Below are 19,712 nucleotides of genomic sequence, written 5' to 3'. Positions count from 1 at the left end.
TTTTTAGGAAAGTATAATATTTTTTACATAGCGGAGTTTGACGCCGCGTCTCTTGGAAGCCGTCCAAGTATTCTGACTGCTGAGCCATATGTTCTCATCAAACTACGTCGAAATTCTTATGATTGTTACTACTTATTTATGTTGTCTGTAGGGAGATTTTTATTATAATCTAATATTTTTATTATTTTCCAATAATTGTTGATTTCTTAGTGTTTTTAAAATAATTGTTGCTTGAAATTTGCTATGTAGGTAGGTTGGCAACAGTGGAGAACTAAAAAAGATATGCATGGATGGCTTCCAACAAGCGCGGCTTCAAATCCCGCTATGTTCAATTTTTTATACGTTTTCTAAATAAATATAACACTAAAAGAGTTTTATATAAATTCTTTCCTACTACACTATAAGTACTTATGTTTCTTTTCAAATCTTTAACTGTAGTGTAACGGCGAAAGACTTGAATACGTTAGACGAGCCACTTATAGATAGCCCATCTTACTTGGAAATTCCAACTTTAATAAATGACTATTTTACATTTACCTTCTTTTCTGAAATGTATTCATAGTTTTTTAGAATTAAATGTTACAGTTATAATTTATTTTCATTGTGGGGTGTGTGGGAAACAAATTATTTTCATTCAATAGCTCTGGCAACAAAATAAAACGCACAAAGCAGGGTAGACGAAGAGAGAGAGAGAGAGAGAGAGAGAAGAGAAGGAAACTGTGGCCTGATACAGCGTGGAAATAAAAAAAAATCAATAAATATCAGTTACACATTTACTTCAAAGCCATAAAATAAAACGAGCAGCCTTCACCTGAAGTTACTTAATTAAGAGCGAAGACGACAATATAGTATTTCGCCTCACGTACATTCCTTATTAAATTTCAAGCTCGACATGTTTCCTTTTAATAAACAAGCTGTGCCAATCATGTCGAAATTTTATGACGATTTCTGTAAAGTAATATTTCTTATATGAAATACAATTAATAATTTCTGTAAATATACATTTTCATTTCACGCACCTCTCAAATATAAGGTATGACGAAAGAACTAATTATATTAAAGTTATTTTAAGGATATAACCAACCCGCTTTGGGTAGCTCCACCTGCTGTTTATATTATAGCCAGATTATATAAAGACTTTTTATAAATTGTAGAATATGTATAATTCTGATATATGAGCACTATTCCTGTAGAGTTTCATCCAAATCCTTTCAGCTTTAACGTGAAAGTGGTACAAATAACCATCCTCAAAATGTAACACATTTGTAATATTAGTTACGGTAGGCAGAGTGAACCTAATGTTAAAACATTCCGTTCTCCACTTTCCACTGAATTTTCGTGGCACAGACGAAATCTGGAAGGTTTCCGTATTTCCCTTCTAATGTAAGGAACTCTAAAAATCAACAGCCTGCAGTTAACTCTATACATGATTATACATAAGTTTAAATATTTTTTATGCATAATAAGAGTAATTTATTCAATACAACCACTAAAAAATTACCCGCAGAACGAACCACGTTAAATTATATATGTAATTTGTAGTGCGGTTATTCACAAATTAATTAAATTTACATATTCTTACCAACGTACGTGCTTTTATTAAATGTAATATCATGAATTAAAAAAATAAAAATCAGCTTCACGCTGTTACCGCAGCAGGCTGGTAGGCAGAGGGAACCTAGAGTTAAGACACTCCGCTCTTTCCGCCGAATTCTAAAGACGCTTTGCCTCGACAGCAGAGGTAAAAAAAGAAAATATGAAATATTTCATTTCCTCGAGTAGGAATCGAACCCACGACAGAAGCTTTTGTCCTTTAGCCTCAATTATATTGTTATTAATATATATTCAATGAAACGTAAACAAAACGTCTATATTACAGAAATACAGTAAAAACAAAGTTAAAATAGACAGTTATTGAATACTACGAATACAAATCCAGTTATTTTATGAAAAGCTCGCGCGAATCCATTGAAGCGTACAATAGTTGAATTTTTACTACATTTTATATGTGTGGGCCACACACAATTTTGTCTAAAACTTTTTAAAACTACGCTTTTGAATATTTGTCTTTATTTTTGTGCTTTTATTGTTTTTTTTTTTCCAAATCTATTTCAAGCAAAGTGTAAATTATGACATCAATATCGAATATTAGTTGTGGTTTATTCTAATTTATGGATTACCAATTGTAGTCCAGTGGCACAAGTGTATGACGTGAACTGGCTGTGGGTTCGATCGCTACTAGAGGTTATGAAATATTTATTTCATAATGCAGTCGGGTAAAAAGATAGGAAAATGACATAACTCATTTCTTTATTTTTTTCTTAATTTCATGCTCTATCTTGCATACAGCAGGGTAGGCAGCGGGAACCTGGTAACGTACCATTAAGACATTCCGCTCCCACTAAGATACTTTCCTTAAAGGGAAGGGAACCTCACCCACTTTTCGCCGAAGAAATGAAAATATGAAATAAATATTTTATTTGTATTTTACCCCGAATAAGAATCGAAACAACAACCGTCCCATTTACAGTTGTACACCTACGCCACGACAATATCAATAAATATGCTTATTTATAACTCAATCTAAATTAAAAATATAAGAAAAATCCACCCAATTATATATAAATCATTTATTCAATCATAATTTGAATCATAATTTCTTCTGCCATGTCCAACAAAGGGGGTGTCGTAAGTATCGAAATATCTTCGAACTTTTCGATCGCCTTCTGCACGAGCGTACACCTCTTTCTCCAACTGCACAACCAAATCTAAAGTAGCGTCACTTATTGTTATTTCTTGGGTTAGCCCGAAGAAATTACCTTCGGTATCTAAAATATTTAATTCCTGAAAAGTATTCTTTTTTGTTTACGGTATTATAGAAGTAAGAAAAAAAGATTTATCATATTATATTAATTCGTAATAATGATTATATTATGAACTACATGTGAGACTTAATAGTTCTCATTCTCTATCCTTATTTATTAAAATCTTAAAACAAAATAAAATAAGCCGTCGTAACGCACGCCTTGGTGGATGTGGGTACGCTTCCCACGCGGCGAAATCAATTATTTTCATTTCTTCGCTCCGGTAACAAGATAAAACGCGACATTAAGTTCTACCTTTCAATATACAATGAAAAATCACGAAAGTTTGGACGAAAGGTGGAATATTGAGTGTTTTAAATAGGTTCCCTCTGCCCACCCCCCTAAATGCAGGATACAGCGGGAAGCTGACAAAAAATCCAAAAAAACAGGAACACACACATAAACAAAGATGTTTTACATATAAATATTTAAATAGTCAATAAATAGAAAATGATATGTTTCATTAGAACTCACCACAGTAAACAAAACACTGTATACAGTGCAAACAAGAACATATATTCTAGAAAAGTGCATCACAAAATATTTTCACCTAACATTATAATATGAAAATATATTTTTTGTAAGTACCCATACATTTTATTACATCGAATTGTGGTAAGACTATAAAAATTATATCGATAAAATATTATAAAATGTTATCGATATGGTTTATAGAACAGGGCGGCACAAAGGTGTGAGTGTAACGTGACGGTTGTGGGTTCGATCCCACTCGAGGAAGTGAAATATTTATTTACGTTTATATTTCCGTTTCTTCGCTCTGGTGTCCAGACAAAGCGCGGCGAGGAGTTTTGTGATAATTAAGTATTTAAATTTTTTAATAACTTACTAACACTTTGGAGATATATAGACTGTGAAGACTTTTAGCTGCCTTGGTACAGACAGTATTGTAAGTAGAGTGATATTTTTCCCTTAAAAATATTCTTAAAACGTTATCCATTACAAAATAAATAGATAAGTACTAAAATTTTAGTAGTAGTAAAAGTTAGTTATCTCAGATACTTATACGTTATGCCTCTAATGTCATATGCAACTCTAAGATATTTCTATTTAACCAAGGTTTTGAAGATGGTAAAATTATAAATAGTACTTAACATGAAATACATAAAATAAGGATAACTAAAAATCACAAACAATACATTTTTTAATATTTCATAAAGGGGCAGGAAATATAAAAGTAAGTAAAAATAATATATGTTTATTGAAAAAAAATATTGTACTAATAGAATACAAACACTGGAACAAAAAGCATTTATAATTTATTCATAATTTTTATTATATTCACTGCAATTTATATTATAATAAATTTTCAAAATCGAAACAAAGTCTCCAAACTTTTCTTTTTTAAAAAAAAAATATAAAGCATTTTAATAATATTATGAAACTTTGAAACATGAGACCACCCTGAAGTTAGACTTTCTGAACTTTTGCTCATTCTTCACTCGGGAAGAAATAATCAACCAATAGTAAGAAAATTCTCAAAATCAAATCTTTGCAACCATCCACAGCTAACTTCAGGTCGGCCACGAATTATTGACCTTACTGTACATATAGATATAATTATTATTAATAAAATGTTAACTCTGAACAGTTAATAGAGTGTTAGCATATTGGAATTCAGGACTGTTTTCGTATTCAGACATGTCGAGTGCTACTTCACAACTCTCTCGTACAACTGGGCGTGGGTCGTTGAGGTACCTGTAATAAATAAAAAAAAAGTTCAATGTTTTTAGATTTTGTAGTTTCATTTAGCAGACTAAATTTAGAAAAAATTAAGTGGAATAAAAAGATCAAATCAGCTTGATGCTGTATCCCGCACATAACATAACATGGCAACACCGCACATAGGTAGGCAGAGAGAACCTGGTGTTAAGAAACTCACAAACTTTCCGCTGAATTTATAGAGATATTTTCTGTGTCATGGCGGAACTCAACGCCGACTTTGCCTTGTTGCCAGAGCGAAGAAATAGAAATATTAATTCATTCCCTCGAGAAAATGATTCCGACAACCTTTAAAGACAAGTCACAGTACAGCGGCAGAAGCATGTGTGGTGTGTGGTTCGATTCCAACTTGGAGGAACGAAATATTTAATATTTTCATTGCCTCTCTCTTTTCATTGCTTTTAGTCAAGAGACATTGTGTGGTGAGTGCATGAAGAACTCTGTTGTGCAATTCTTTAGTTATTGAATTTTATAACAAACTTATTCATTCTCTATGTTTCTTAAAAATGTTTCATACAAATGTTATTTAACTTATAACATACAAATGAAGTATTGGTGGATATGAGTAGCATAATCACATAACAGACTCATGCTCTATTTTTTTTTAAATAATTATATTTATTCAAAACTATATCAAAAATTTAATTAGTACAAAATTATATGATGTACCTATGTATAACAAATACCTTTTAAGGACTTCTGTGCATTCATCAGTAGCTATCGAACCTAAAGCTTCCGCAGCTTCATGTCGAACCATTTCATGTTCAGAAGTATCTTCCAAAGTTTTCTTAAGGAAAGGTACACTACGCTCATCTTGCATTTGACCAAATATGAAAGCTACTTCATGTCTGAACAGTGCACTGCTTGCTTTAAACCCTGTAAAATGTAAGTAAAATAAATAGCACTATAATAAATATATAAACATATTCTTGTAAGACATTAGACAATTTTTAAAGATCTAACATGATTGTTTGCTATGTTGTTGTTTAACTTGTTTAAAAATTATTCAATGTTACACTTCAATTTCAAATTATATATAACTTTTGCAATTATTTGAACATTATCACAAACTAATGGTTAAAAACAAAAAAAAATGGTTATTACACAAGAGCATAGAAATGAATATTTCATATCATTTACTCAAATGAGAACCAAACCCAAAGCTTTATTGAAAGTTATATTATAATAATTATAAATGCATACCTTCTCCCAAAGCATTAATACTTTCAGTTGTGCCCAAATTTCTTAAACTAAACATGGCCCTGTATCTATCAAATAGTAAATTCTTTTCATCCATCATTATTTCCTTTAGTTTCCCCACATTTAATTCTTCACTGGGAGGTGCAGGATCTATAGATGCATAGCGACTTTGTGATAAATTTTGCTTTGAACTTTCTTCTTCAATCCATTTTAATCTTTGTAGTGCTATTTGGCAAGTCTCCGCAACTTCTACTGCAGGGTCATTTTGATATTTCTGTAATAATGATTGGAGGTCTGGATCACCTATAGCTCCTAGAGCTTCACCTGTAATTACATAAAAATTAAATTATTTTATTACTTTAATGTCTTTTTATTTTAACTTTACAGACCATTTTTAATTAAATTGGTTTTTTTTTTATTTTCCTACACAATATTACATAAAGACAGAAAGATCGTATTGTTAAAAAACTATTCTCCACTTACTAATTGATTGGTTAGAACTCAAGGCTACACATTGTCTTCCAGAGTAGGGAAGTGAAAATAATATTACTATTTAATTAACTATTTAATATTAGTTGAAGTGCAGATTGATCTCAGTCTACCCCACTGAGTCCCAATAAGTGAATATTAATTAAATTATTTAATATAAATAATTACAAATTCAAGAAGCTCCCAAAGTTTTGTACTATTACTGCTAATTCTTAAATCAATAATCAGTTACTTCAAAAATTTAAGTGTGTAAAATATCTCTGGCTTATCTATAAGCTCAGCTACATTATCTTGTACGTGAGATATACATTTTACTGATAGTAAATAGGAATATGCTTACCGGCTTCATGTCGAACTATTGGATCTTGATTTTTGTCTTCTAAAACGTCTCTTAAAAATGGTATTGCTCTTTTATCCTGCATCTGGCCTAAACAATAAGCGAGTTCATGTTTTAAAAGCACTGACTCATCTCTGAAACAATTGTTAATACACTTGATTGCGGTTTCTCCGCCTAAGTTGCGAAGAGTAAATAGTGCTCGAAAACGCTCTTTCATAGGTCTCTCTGGATCGTTTAACACCCGTCCAATATTTTCGATCGCGCTGTCATTAATATTAGTCATTTTTAATTAGTATAACCTAATATTAAAATATAAAAACTTTTATAAAACAACGTGTGTGCACTTATTTACAATTCTAACAAGAAATGTCATTTCCTCATGTGTCAATTGACAAACAACAGTCATAGGATGGACATGACATTTATGCAGATATAGATAAAATAATAAGCAACCCATAGATAATAAATTTACTAAAACAAAATATATATGAAAATATACTTGTTTTTAAATGTGTAGCGTAACTATAACATAATATTTAACATTAAATTGAAAATTTAAAAATAGTAGTTAAATTTTGTCTTTTTTTAATAAAATACCAATGAAGTGAACTTTATCCAGTTATGTTTTGCAAAATCCTTATTGTATAATAATCGATTATACGTATATTGTATGTATCTTGTGGTTATTATCTAAAATTTAATAAACAATATAACAAATATTCGTGATAAATAAAAAAAATGCATTCATATCATTTTATAAAAATATCTTTAGAAAAATATCTTTAGTCTAGAATAATGAATCAAAATAATTGCTGCGTTATGATAGCTTAATAATATGAAATTAATATTGTTTTTGTACACATAATAAATATATTATAAGTAAATGTAATGTTATTATGTGTTGTTGTGTAATATGTAATGTAAGATAAGTACGTTAATACGAACATCTTACTAACAGTCTAATCAAGTATACAATCAAGCTGTAAATATAAACAATACATCATTAATCAATGTTATTGAAAATATAAAAAAACGACATTCTTGTTTTGTTTATGCCTTTTCCTGTATGCAACAAAAAACAGTAAAAAAACAAATGATATATACAAGAATTAATGAATGACTTGCAAAGTTTAGTAATAATATTTACATTTCATCTTACTATAAATATTGAACGTAAAATGTTTGTCTATTTGTGATTTTGTTGTCGATAAACAGTAGTTAGTATAACATAACTACATTCGTGGAGCAGAGGCATAAAGTGTGACTGTGAAACCGACTTGTTGTGGGTTCGATCCCCACTCGAGGGGATGAAATATTTATTTAAATTTATATTTCCATATCTTCGCTCTGGTGTCGAGGCAAAGCGCGGCGTTGAAATCTGCCACTCAATGCAATCAACACGCAATGCCTCCAAAACTCAGCAGAAAATGGGGAACGGAGTGTCTTAACACTAGGTTCGCTCTGCCTACCCTGCTGTGTGCAGGATACAGCGTGAAGCTGATCTAATATACCGGAGAACGCAGCAACTTTCCTCTTATTTTGCCTTTTGTCATGAAGACCGTCTCGTCTGTCCCAAATACCTTATATAACACAATTACATAAGGTAGCCGACAGTTCAGTCTAAAGCGTTAAAGTTAATTAAATCTTGTTTTAATAATATTATGCTAATAAATACATTGACAACAGAACAATTTACGAGTGTGTGAATAAATTAACATAATATAGAAATATGTATATGATGACATATTCTGTGCTAAATTAAAAGAATGTCATTAGTTGATTTTTGCTATTGGGAAGAAGGGTTTTTTATAAAAAAAATAGTAGAAAAATATTATTTCCATTTATACTTCGGGCTGTCATGTACAAGGGTATAACGACTGTAGCGCGACGGTTGTGGGTTCTATCCCCACTCGGTGGCAAGATTTTGCCATACGAACTTTCAACCCCTTATTTGCACCTCTAGGGGATGAATTAAAATAAACCACGAAACATGTATTTAATGAAATATTTTTAAGAGTCTGAATTTCAAATTTTATAAAAATCGATGGCGATTTAAAGATTTTTCCATACAAACTTTCAACCCCTTATTGACACCCTTAGGGGGTAAATTCTAAAAAATCGTGAAACACATGTTCAATTAAATATTTTTAAGAGTCTGAATTTACATTTTTAAAAAATGTTTTTTCCATACCAAGTTTCAACCCCTATTTCACCCCTTTAGGGTTAAAATTTTTCAAAATCCCTTCTTAGTGGATGTCCAGATTACGAAAGTAAACATCTGTCCAAATTTCACGTTTCTACGCACAGCGGTTACGGCTGTGCGTGCGTCTTACCTCAGTCAGTGAGGACAAGTCCTTTTATATATATAGAAGATAGAAGATAGATATGGGCCGATTCAAGTTAATATTATTCTAGTACAATCACATGACTCGGTAAACAATTATTACGTGAAACGAAATGGTAGAACATTATCATTGTTTACTTAAGATAGTCTTGTTTGATATGAATTAAATTTAAATTCAAACATTACTTCATCATGTGATCAGCTGTTTCAGAATAACATATTTTTTTGTCTTTTACAATATAAATGAAGATTATTGTTATTTTTACACATAAAGGAAAGTATATTTTTGTGTGATTGAACCCGCGCTTTTGGAAACCGCCCAAAATTTTTTTTTCCACGTTTTACGATAATATGTATATATTTACATTTTTTTATTCGTTAAGTGACGGTTGTAGGTTCAATTCCTATCTGAACAATCTGCAATGTTTTCATTTCATTGCTATGGTAATAAGGCAAAGCGGCATTACATTTCGGAAAATTGGATATCGAGTGCACTAGATACCCTCACTAAAAAAAACGCTCTACCATTTGCGTTCTCAGAAAGAATTTAGCGTTTTTTAATTTTACCAAGAACAACTTGCCTAATATTTGCATTTACTGACTACAAACTAATAATTCTTGATTAAATAACCAATTTCTCATAGACAACAGAAACGTCTTAACGGGAACGAGGTGTTACCCTGCTATACTACAGCGTGTAATAATAATAATGGATTGGAACCCGCATCTACGCACAACAAGCACTAATCTACAAGAGCGGTCGAGTAGCTTTCTTAAGTACTTATAATAATGCGCATCATGTGAGAATTCTCATATCAATACTAATATACAGTTATTTGTTAGTATCGCGACAATCAGCACAGGTATTGCACGCTGATACCACAGTGCAGGGCGGTGTCGGTTTTCGTTGTGTATGTTTACAAATATATATACAAACGTTCATATTGGAGGCAAGGTGAGGTCTTTTCTGTCTCACTTTACATAACTTAAGTTAATATTAATAATTTGTATAATTAATATATATATATATAACATATTTTTTATTAAAATATAAACCAGTAGGGAAAGCGTGTTATTGTAAATGCGATGGGTATGGGTTTGATTACCGCTCGGGGAATATTAATTTACTTATTATTTTATTTTTTTCACTCTGGTAGTTACTTGAGTGTACCTTGAGTTCCACTACTCAATACTCAAGACATTGGTCTTGAGATTTCGACGGGAAGTAGAGCACGGAGAGTGTTACTACTAGGTTCCCTTTGCCTCCTGCCGTATGCAGGCTACAGCGTGAAGTTGTGTTTTGTACACATTATATGCAATACATTATTTTATTATAACACATACCAATTTATTAAAAAACTATATATATCTTGTACGTCTTCTACCATATTAATTTTTTCATTATTTTGTTAATTTTACTTTGGATCTCTATATTATTTTATAACTGATATTTTTTTAAATTGCAACTATATTTGTTTTTTTTTTTCAAAATTATCAATAAATTAAAAAAAACATTAAACGAATAATATATATTTCGTATATTTTGCTGTAAATTTTTAAGTGTTTATTGTATAGTTCTAAATTATTAATAATCCCACATAAATCGAACTTAACTAAATTCGAATCAGTTTATGTTAACTTAGACATACATATGTTCGGGGGAAAGTATTAGAAAGCCACGCAACGACATATAAGTTTTAAAAATATATTATGATATAATATTTGAGGACTTCGTCTCGAAGTGGGAGAGTATCTAAATTTAAACCCGTTACATGAGGCAAATCCTTATCCAGGGGACACCACAAAGGAATTAATTATATTAAAATAAAAAAAACGATCAGCTTCACGCTGTATCCCGCACACAGCAGGGTGGGCAGAGGGAACCTATTGTTAAGACACTCCGTTCCCCACTTTCCGCCGAACTCTGGAGGCATTGTATATTGAGTGGCAGTACTCAACGCTGCGCTTTGCCTAGATGCCAGAGTGAAGAAATGGAAATATAAATTTAAATAAATATTTCATCACCTCGAGTTTGTCATTATATTTTCATTAAAAATTATCTTTTCAGAAATACTAATAATACAATATAGTTTTTGTAAATTTTATTATTGATAATTAAAACTATTTTTCAAATCTATTTTTCCACTGAAGTTTCGAAGGATTATTTCGCATTAATTTTAATAAGATATAATACTGTCTCTCACCACGCAATGCTTAAAGAAATCGGCGGAGATTGGGTTCTCTCGTTCCCTGGTTCTCTCTGCCTACCCTGCTATGTATGGGATACAAGGGAAAGCCAAACAAAAAAAACAAAGAGACGGCAAAATGTTAAGCCTACAAATTGTAATTAGACTAATTAGATTGTTTTTCACCCTTTGTTTTCTATTGTAATGAGAGAAATTCTTCAATACGAATGGAGATCCTATTATTTTATATTACATATATATCTATATTTGTAACTTCTAAGGCTCTTTTCTAATTATCTGGTGAAATGAATAAAGCTGTAGGTATAGGCTTATCCCTCATGCGTGTGTTTAAATGATCTTAAAGTTCCTTATGTAAATTACAAAGAAAACCAACGTCAGTGGTGTTAGCGATTACTTGTTTATTGTTGTGTTATGAACTTATCTTAATAATATATGACTTCTGGGTTTTTTTAGGTTCATGTATCCCGTACATGGTAGGGTAGGAACTTGGGAACCTAGAGTTAAGGCACTACGTTCTCATTAAGGCACTTCCGGTCCCCATTTTTTGTCAAACTCTCTAGGCATTTTACGTGTACGACGTGACTGTAAACAAAATGATTGTAGGTTCGATTTCTACTCACCGCGCGATATCACGAAAAGTGGGGAAGTTCGAGAATTGGGCGATTTTTTAAAAAAAAAACAGTACTCTTTCTACTAAAAAATATTCTTAAAAAATTGAAAGTCCTTTTTACAGCACCTTTAAATTTTTCACTTTAAATTATCATGCTAGCATATATATTTTTTAACTAAAACAATATGACTTGTGTCTAAAAAATATATATTATGTATTTAGTTAATTATTTAGCTAAATATGTTAATTAGTTATATAATAAGCAACAATTAGTGGATTACTTATAATTATCATCAAATTAAACCTAATTAGGTATAAACGTAATGATTGTGGGTTCGATTCCCACTCGAGGGATAAATTATTAATTCAAATTTAAAATATTCTTTATTCAAATAGACTGTTATAAGCACTTTTGAATCGTCGAATGAACATATAAGCAAAAAGCTACCACCGGTTCGGAAGGCAGTTCTGCTAAGAAGAGCCGGCAAGAAACTAAATCAACTAAACATCGCGTGATGAGTGGTGGAACTCTTCACGCTTTGCCTCGACACCAGAGCGATATAATAAATGATAAAATATAAATGTAAATAAATATCTCACTTCCTCGAGTTGGGATCGAACCCACAACCAGTCAACCAGCCATTTACAGTCAGACTTGGTGTCCCTGCGCCACGACTGGTCTCAAATTATTATTTATCAATAATTTCAATCAACAAGAAATGCCTGTGCAATATGCGGGATACACAGTGAAGCTAAAGAAAAAAGAAACATAGTATAAAATACATTTTTGGAGCCCATCTTAGCCCAAGGGCACAAAGGTGTGACTGTAAGACAATGATGGGGGGATCCCCAGTCGAGGGTTTTTTTTTCTCTCTAAAAAAAATAATAATAAAACTAAACGTCTATAGATCTAATTAGTTAATTAGTTATATAATAAGCAGCAATTAATAGATTATATATAGTTAATGTTATCGTCAATTTTAATATGCTAAACTGATAATGAGGTCAAATGTCACCGCATCGCTCAGTCAGTATAATTTAATCTATGAAGCTATTTCTTCTAATATCGACGTGTTGAAGTTATATTTAAAGTGAGTTTTGTTTTCATTATTTATGTATAGAATATTGGTAATTTTAAATTATATAATAATATTTTGTTTTAAACTAAAATATACAAGCGTGTAACTGTTAACGTGTTGGTTGTGGATTCGGTTCTTACTCGGGGTAATGAATTATTTATATATTACTTAATCTGCAAATTTTTTGTTATTTTCGGCCAATTTTGTTAATATTTTCATAGTATTATTATTAATTAATATTTTCATTTCTTCGTTCTGGTACCAAATCAGGAACGGAGTATCTTAACACTTAGTTCTCTCAGTCTACTCTGCAATATACGGGATACAGCGTAAAGCTAAAGAAAAAAATCATAGTATAAATTAAATTCATGGTACTTTTAGAATAAAATTATAAATATTTAGAAATTAACAAGGCATTTTCTATTCAGATGGGTGGTTGGATGACTCATCTCATATGGGGCGGAGATCCGGATGCAGTCAACCCTGTTTCTGGACTCTCAAAACGTGATATATACGTTGTTCAGAAGACTTGGGCGGTTGCTGCTACGGATTCCGTTGGGACTGGCAATGAATTGTTAAAAAGGTAAATATTTTAAAAGAAATTATTTAAATATTTGCTTGTGCTTTAGATAAAAAAGATATCCTTTCTAAGTTCTAGTTCTAGGTTCGATTCCTAATCGTCTGTATGAATTATTAACATCTCCATAGTATCATAGTATCATAGGTTATATTAAGTTAGGTACTAGGTTCCCTTTGCGTACCCTGCCCGGGGTATACAACGTGAAAGAAAAAAATAATATATGCTTAAAAATAATAATAATATATAACGTTAATTCATAAAAAATAACTTACAAATTTAAACTTAAGTAATTTAAAAAGATTATAAAAAAATATTAGAACCATATTCCAGCCATTGTGTACCATTTGGCTGGTCTACTGGGAATGACACTTGTACTAAATTGGACATAATGAATAAATGAAGACGCGATCAAAGGCCAAGTAACGGTATTTGTCGTTTTTATGTTCAGAATATAAAGTTACCCGTAATTTATGGGGGTTTTTATAATCATATAAAGTTTCCTATAATTGATGGTATTAAATTATTTTTGACTCGTTTTTTTCTTCACTAAGCGTATTTTGAAATAAAACAGGGTAAAAATATAGAGAAGGTTTTTTTTTCTATAAAATCAATTATTTTAAATATTAAAAGGCAAATACAAAAGTTAGCCGCGTAGTTGAGTTCCGCCATTCAACACGCATTGCTTCCAGAATTCAGGGGAAAGTGGGGAGCTGAGTGTCTAACACTAGGCTCCCTCTGCATACCCTGTAACATGCGGGATACAGCGTGAAGCAGAAAATAAGTTAGATAAATATAACTATTATAGTTCAAATTAATGATTTAATTCTATTCAAAATTAGCAAAACTTCATATATATACGTAAAACATTAATTACTAGTGAACCACGAATATTTAGCTTGTATTAACTTATTTTTACACGACAAAGAAATATGTATAAATATTTGGCAGGATTCCATATAACGCAGTCAATATTATCACTTTCTCACTGAACATACTTGTTTAAAATCAACTTTCATTATTTACTTACTTACAATAAGTACTTATATAAATATACTAAAAAAATCACGCTATATCACGCGCACTGAAGAGTAGACAGAGGGAACCTGGAAACCTAAGTAACACCGTTCCCATTAAGACACTTCTGTTCCCTACATTCCGCCAAATTCTGGAGATATCGCGTGTTGATTAGCGGAAATCAACGTCACGCTTTACCTCATTACCGTTCTTACCGTTACGTTACCGTTGACAAAGAAATGAAAACATTCAATATTTAATTCCTCGAACGAGAATCGAACCCACTTACACGCGCTTACAGTCACACGCTCGTGCCCCTGCGCCATGAACTATTCGAGATAATTTTTCATATACAGGTAAACAGTTGCAACTATTAAATCAATTTACGAGACATAAAAATTTAACTGTTCGTATTTACAAGCAGGTGTGATATAACAATGGACTGTATATTTAATTGTTTACACCGAGATCAAAGGAATACGTAGAGATCGACGTTAAATGAATTAACTTCAATCAACTATAGTATTTTATTGGAGTTCTGACATTTTAGCGCCCTTTTAACATCATTATTTCGTGTTTTTTTTGGGTTCCGTAAGCAATGACATGAGTAAAATGAGACCCTGTTATTAAGACTCGGCTGTCTATCTATATGTCTATCAGTCTCACCGGGCAGTACCTCATGAATCGTGATAGTAGATAATTGAAATTTACACAGATAATGTATTTTTGTTGTAACTTTAACAACAAACTATCCCTAGATTTTATTAAAAAATTTGCTCTATATTTAACGAAAGTTAGGTATTATTTCATGTAGTTTGTTTACCTAATAACAAGCAGTTATATAACCACCATCCAAATTTCATATTCTCTGATAGTACTTACTGGTATTGGGTATATGCGCAGAAAGTCTGGCAGATTTTATAACGAAGATCTAGCTAGGCTTGGTTCTTGAGTCATAAGAGTAAATTAAACATTAAAGTTACGAATGGGGGCTAAAAAATGCAATTTAACTTATTTAGCCCTTGGTAACACCTACTATTTATAGGACACTAGCGGCCCGCTCGCGGTTTCACCCGCGTGAACTATGTTATTATTATTTCTGTCTCCATGACTACGTCCTAGTGACGTCTATGCAAAATTTGAGACTCCTAGCATTTGTAGTATCGAAGTTTCACACAAACTTTCGACCCCAAAAACAACCCCTTAGAAGTCGAATATTGCAAATTCCCGTCTTAGCGAGCACCTACGCCCTATAAGTAACTCCTATGCAAAATTTGAGATTCCTAGCACTTGTAGTTTCTGAGATTTCGTGATGAGTGAGTGACCTTTCGATTTTATATATATAGATATACTAGCGGCCCGATCGCGGTTGCACCCGCGTGAACTATGTTATTATTAATTTCTGTCTCCATGACTACGTCCTAGTGACGTCTATGCAAAATTTGAGACTCCTAGCATTTGTAGTAACGAAGTTTCATACAAACTTTCGACCCCAAAAACAACCCCTTAGAAATCGAATATTTCAAATTCCCGTCTTAGCGAGCACCTACGCCCTATAAGTAACTCCTATGCAAAATTTGAGATTCCTAGCACTTGTAGTTTCTGAGATTTCGTGATGAGTGAGTGACCTTTCGATTTTATATATATAGATATACTAACGGCCCGATCGCGGTTGCACCCGCGTGAACTATGTTATTATTAATTTCTGTCTCCATGACTACGTCCTAGTGACGTCTATGCAAAATTTGAGACTCCTAGCATTTGTAGTAACGAAGTTTCATACAAACTTTCGACCCCAAAAACAACCCCTTAGAAATCGAATATTTCAAATTCCCGTCTTAGCGAGCACCTACGTCCTATAAGTAACTCCTATGCAAAATTTGAGATTCATAGCACATGTAGTTTCTGAGATTTCGTGATGAGTGAGTGACCTTTCGATTTTATATATATAGATATTTTTGATTTCAGGTTATGAGATCCTTTCATTTATACAATAAATAAACACAATTATAAATTTCTAATTATTTATAGTCTTTATTTTATAATTCATCAGGTATTTCCGAGCATATCCAGAAACTAAAGAGTTCTTCCGCATGATCAAAAATGTGCCTGAGGAGAAATTCACAGAAAATTTTCAATTCAAAGCCCATGTTATTAACCTTATGTCGGCTCTTGACTTAGCCGTAAAGAATCTCCACCAACCAGAAGTAGTCGCTGCCATGATGGCCAAGCTAGGAGAATCTCATGGTAGGCGGAAAATACAGGAAAAACAATTTAATGTAAGTAGTTTTCAATTTAATGTAGCTTCTATTCATATGTTATCCTTTTTTAAAAACATTTTGCCTATTATAAGAAAAAAATAAAAATACCGACTATAAATATAAAAAGAAAAAATAAAATTAATATTTTATAAGATTTAGTTGGATAAAGGATAAACAGGTCCCGACTGTTAATCCAAATGAACTATTGCGCCTTTTTTCTCTTTTTAGTTTAATGCAGTAGAGTTTATTTATGTATACTCTCTGGTCTCCACTACACCAGACATATGAGTACATACTAATGCTTATACTTATTGTTGATATCGTTCAAATGGCCCCTAATCTTTTTTTTACGTTGTACCCATAAAAGCAAACATAACAATTATTTTTTTTTACAGGAGTTAACGATTGTAATAGTACAATTGTTCAAAGATGTTTTAAATTTGGACGACAAGACGCTGGCCGCTTGGGGAAGAGTCGTTGAATTTTGGTACAAGCACATATTCGAAACACTAAGCGGAGGCGAAAATAGATAATAGATATATTTAAGTAAAAAAAACACCAGATTAGTAAAAATAATCGGAACTTAAAAAAATCAAACAAAGAATTATGTTAAAAGTAACACTTTTATATGGATCTACTTATAACTAATATTTCCATTCTCTACTATTTCCATATGTTTAAATCACAATTGTACTTTTATTGATACGGAACCACAGCAGTAAATTTAGTATCGTATATTTAAATCTTATATAAAGGCAACTCTATTTTACCTTATGACTATCAACAATTCATTCATAATGATGTGTCGACATGTTCTCTATAATTACGTATGTGTTAATTTGCATTTATATTAAACAGCTGTGCAAGCGTGTGACTGGAAACGCGAGTTATGGGTTCGATTCCCACTCGGGGAAATAAAATATTTTTATTTTCTCGCTCTGATAACGAGTTCCGTCAACACGCAATTCCTCAAGAATTTAGTCCTGTTTCCTACCTTGTCATGCGCCGAATACAACGTGAAATTAAAAGAACTATTAACTAATTATTTATATTATTACGAATTAATTTTAAATGGCTTTTTGTGTATTATGAAATTCACATATGAATGACTATTATTTTTCTGTATGTGCGCGGCGTTGAATTCCGCCTCTCAATGGCAATGTCTCGAAAACATGGCAGAAATCTATAATACTATTTTTTAAACCTTTTGAGGCTTTCTTGTTTTAGTTTAATATAAAAAAAATCTTTATCATAATTTATGTATTTTATTATATTATACAAGAATATTCATAATAATTACAAAAATAAAATTTACTTGTAGTCTAGAAACATAAATAAACATCCAAAGATTACTTACTAGTTATACTCATAGGGTAGTATACTATATCATCGTAGTTTTATATTTTAACATTTTATAATGTTTTTATTTATTTAAGGCTATATTAATGTTATTATTAATAATTGGAATTTAGAATTACTTGTGTATAATAAATATATTTTTAAATATTATTATTGTTTTACTGGTTACTGGGTACTTTGTATATTTTAATCGCTTTTTAAGCTTGTTTTTAATTATTTTATATTTATATTTCTACAATATGAAAAGACTGCAAAAACTTTTTTTTAACTTTACACTGTATCCCATACATCGCAATGTAGGCAAAGAGAAGCTGTAAACCTAGTGTAAAACACTCTTTCTTATTCTTCGCTCTGGTAACTAGGCAAAGCGCGGCATTGAGTTCCGCCACTCAACAGGAAATGAATCCAAAATTAGCGGAAAGTATAGGAACGAAGTGTCATAATAGGAACGTTCCTACTAATTAATGTGTTATTTCGTCGAGTGGGTATCGAACCCACAATCGTCACGTTTACAGTACCAACTCACAATTTTGTGCCACAATGCCACAACTGGACTCGACGATTATATAGTAGATACATCCTAATTAACCCAAAATAACCAACAAAACTAATATAAAAACCTAATTAATATGTATCAACTGTAAATAAAAAAGGAAATCCAGAAGTAAATAACATTTATAAATGTAAATTTAATGTAAATTTGTCAAAGACAAAGTGTTCTCAAAGAAGCAATACAGCCTAGCCTTGACTTAAAATCCGTTCCATGCCGACATGCATAAAAGATGAGAGTTTGTCTATGGGACACTCCATCGATCCACGATAAACTTTACTTGTATATTTTGTGAAAGTTTTTACAGATTTCAGGTAAATTCTTTAAGGCTAAAAGAAAATGTCTCTGATTTTCTTTTCGTAGTACATATTTAAATTAAATGTTATATGAACTTAAGCATTTTCGCTTAGATAAAACATGTAATATAATTGAGGGCATAACCGCGACAGTAAACGCCACAGGTTGTGGGTTCAATTCTCACTCGAGAAAATGAATAATTTAATATTTTCATTTCCTCGCTCTGTTAACGAGGCGACGCAAACACTGTCTCCAGAGTTCTGCGAAAGTAGAGATAAATGCGTCTTACTGCAAACGGATTCCCAGGTTCCCTCTGCCTACCCTGCAACGTACGGGATACAGCATGAAGTCAAAAAACTATGATATAATTATAAAGCCACATTCTTTCAGAACCTGAATTACATTTCTACCTACAGAAATTAGTAACACGCACATCGCGTCTTGTAAACACGTGATAAGAATCCTTAAATTGCTAATATGCCCAATTTTTATGCATATTTTCATTTGTACTACTTATGTTTTTTCTTGAGGCCACTCGTGGCACAGGGGCACAAAGTGTGACTATAAAATCGACTGGTTTTGAGTTCGACCCCCACTCGAGGAAATTAAATATTTAATTAAATTTAAATTTTAACTTTTTCGCTCTGGTATCTTGCGGATAGAAAATTCTGCGGCCGGTAACAGGTCACAGTTCCTCAGAACACTCCCCATTATAAATCAAGCCTTTCATCATTGGATCCCCAACAATTCGTATGGCTCTACGTTGTATACGATTAAATGG

At 31.8% G+C, this 19,712-nt stretch overlaps 2 protein-coding genes across 5 annotated transcripts; one reads left to right on the top strand and one right to left on the bottom strand.

Annotated features, from left to right (window-relative positions):
* Nucleotides 1-3,362: 3,362 nt before the first annotated feature.
* Nucleotides 3,363-18,234, top strand: glob1 (globin 1). Of its 4 annotated transcripts, none has more exons than XM_085198174.1 (4): nucleotides 3,363-3,444; nucleotides 13,299-13,453; nucleotides 16,518-16,743; nucleotides 17,121-18,234. In XM_085198174.1, the coding sequence occupies exons 2-4, from the start codon at nucleotides 13,299-13,301 to the stop codon at nucleotides 17,256-17,258; spliced, it is 519 nt and encodes a 172-aa protein (XP_085054300.1). In that variant the 5' UTR covers nucleotides 3,363-3,444; the 3' UTR covers nucleotides 17,259-18,234. The 4 variants fall into 4 exon arrangements, with proteins under 4 accessions (XP_085054300.1, XP_085054297.1, XP_085054298.1 ...); XM_085198171.1 differs by lacking the exon at nucleotides 3,363-3,444 and adding an exon at nucleotides 9,778-9,929; XM_085198172.1 differs by lacking the exon at nucleotides 3,363-3,444 and adding an exon at nucleotides 12,735-12,882.
* Nucleotides 4,125-7,018, bottom strand: nero (deoxyhypusine hydroxylase nero). Its single transcript, XM_085198170.1, has 4 exons — nucleotides 6,634-7,018; nucleotides 5,808-6,128; nucleotides 5,291-5,480; nucleotides 4,125-4,580 (listed from the first exon to the last, which is right to left on the bottom strand). Exons 1-4 carry the CDS (start codon nucleotides 6,911-6,913, stop codon nucleotides 4,460-4,462), a joined length of 912 nt encoding a protein of 303 aa, XP_085054296.1. The 5' UTR covers nucleotides 6,914-7,018; the 3' UTR covers nucleotides 4,125-4,459.
* Nucleotides 18,235-19,712: the final 1,478 nt, after the last annotated feature.

The sequence above is a fragment of the Heliconius melpomene genome, chromosome 15, assembly GCF_056956725.1.
Source record: "Heliconius melpomene rosina isolate 202511_hmr_F chromosome 15, ASM5695672v1, whole genome shotgun sequence".
Taxonomy (NCBI): Eukaryota; Metazoa; Arthropoda; class Insecta; order Lepidoptera; family Nymphalidae; genus Heliconius; species Heliconius melpomene.
This window is presented reverse-complemented; position numbering and strand designations above follow the sequence as displayed.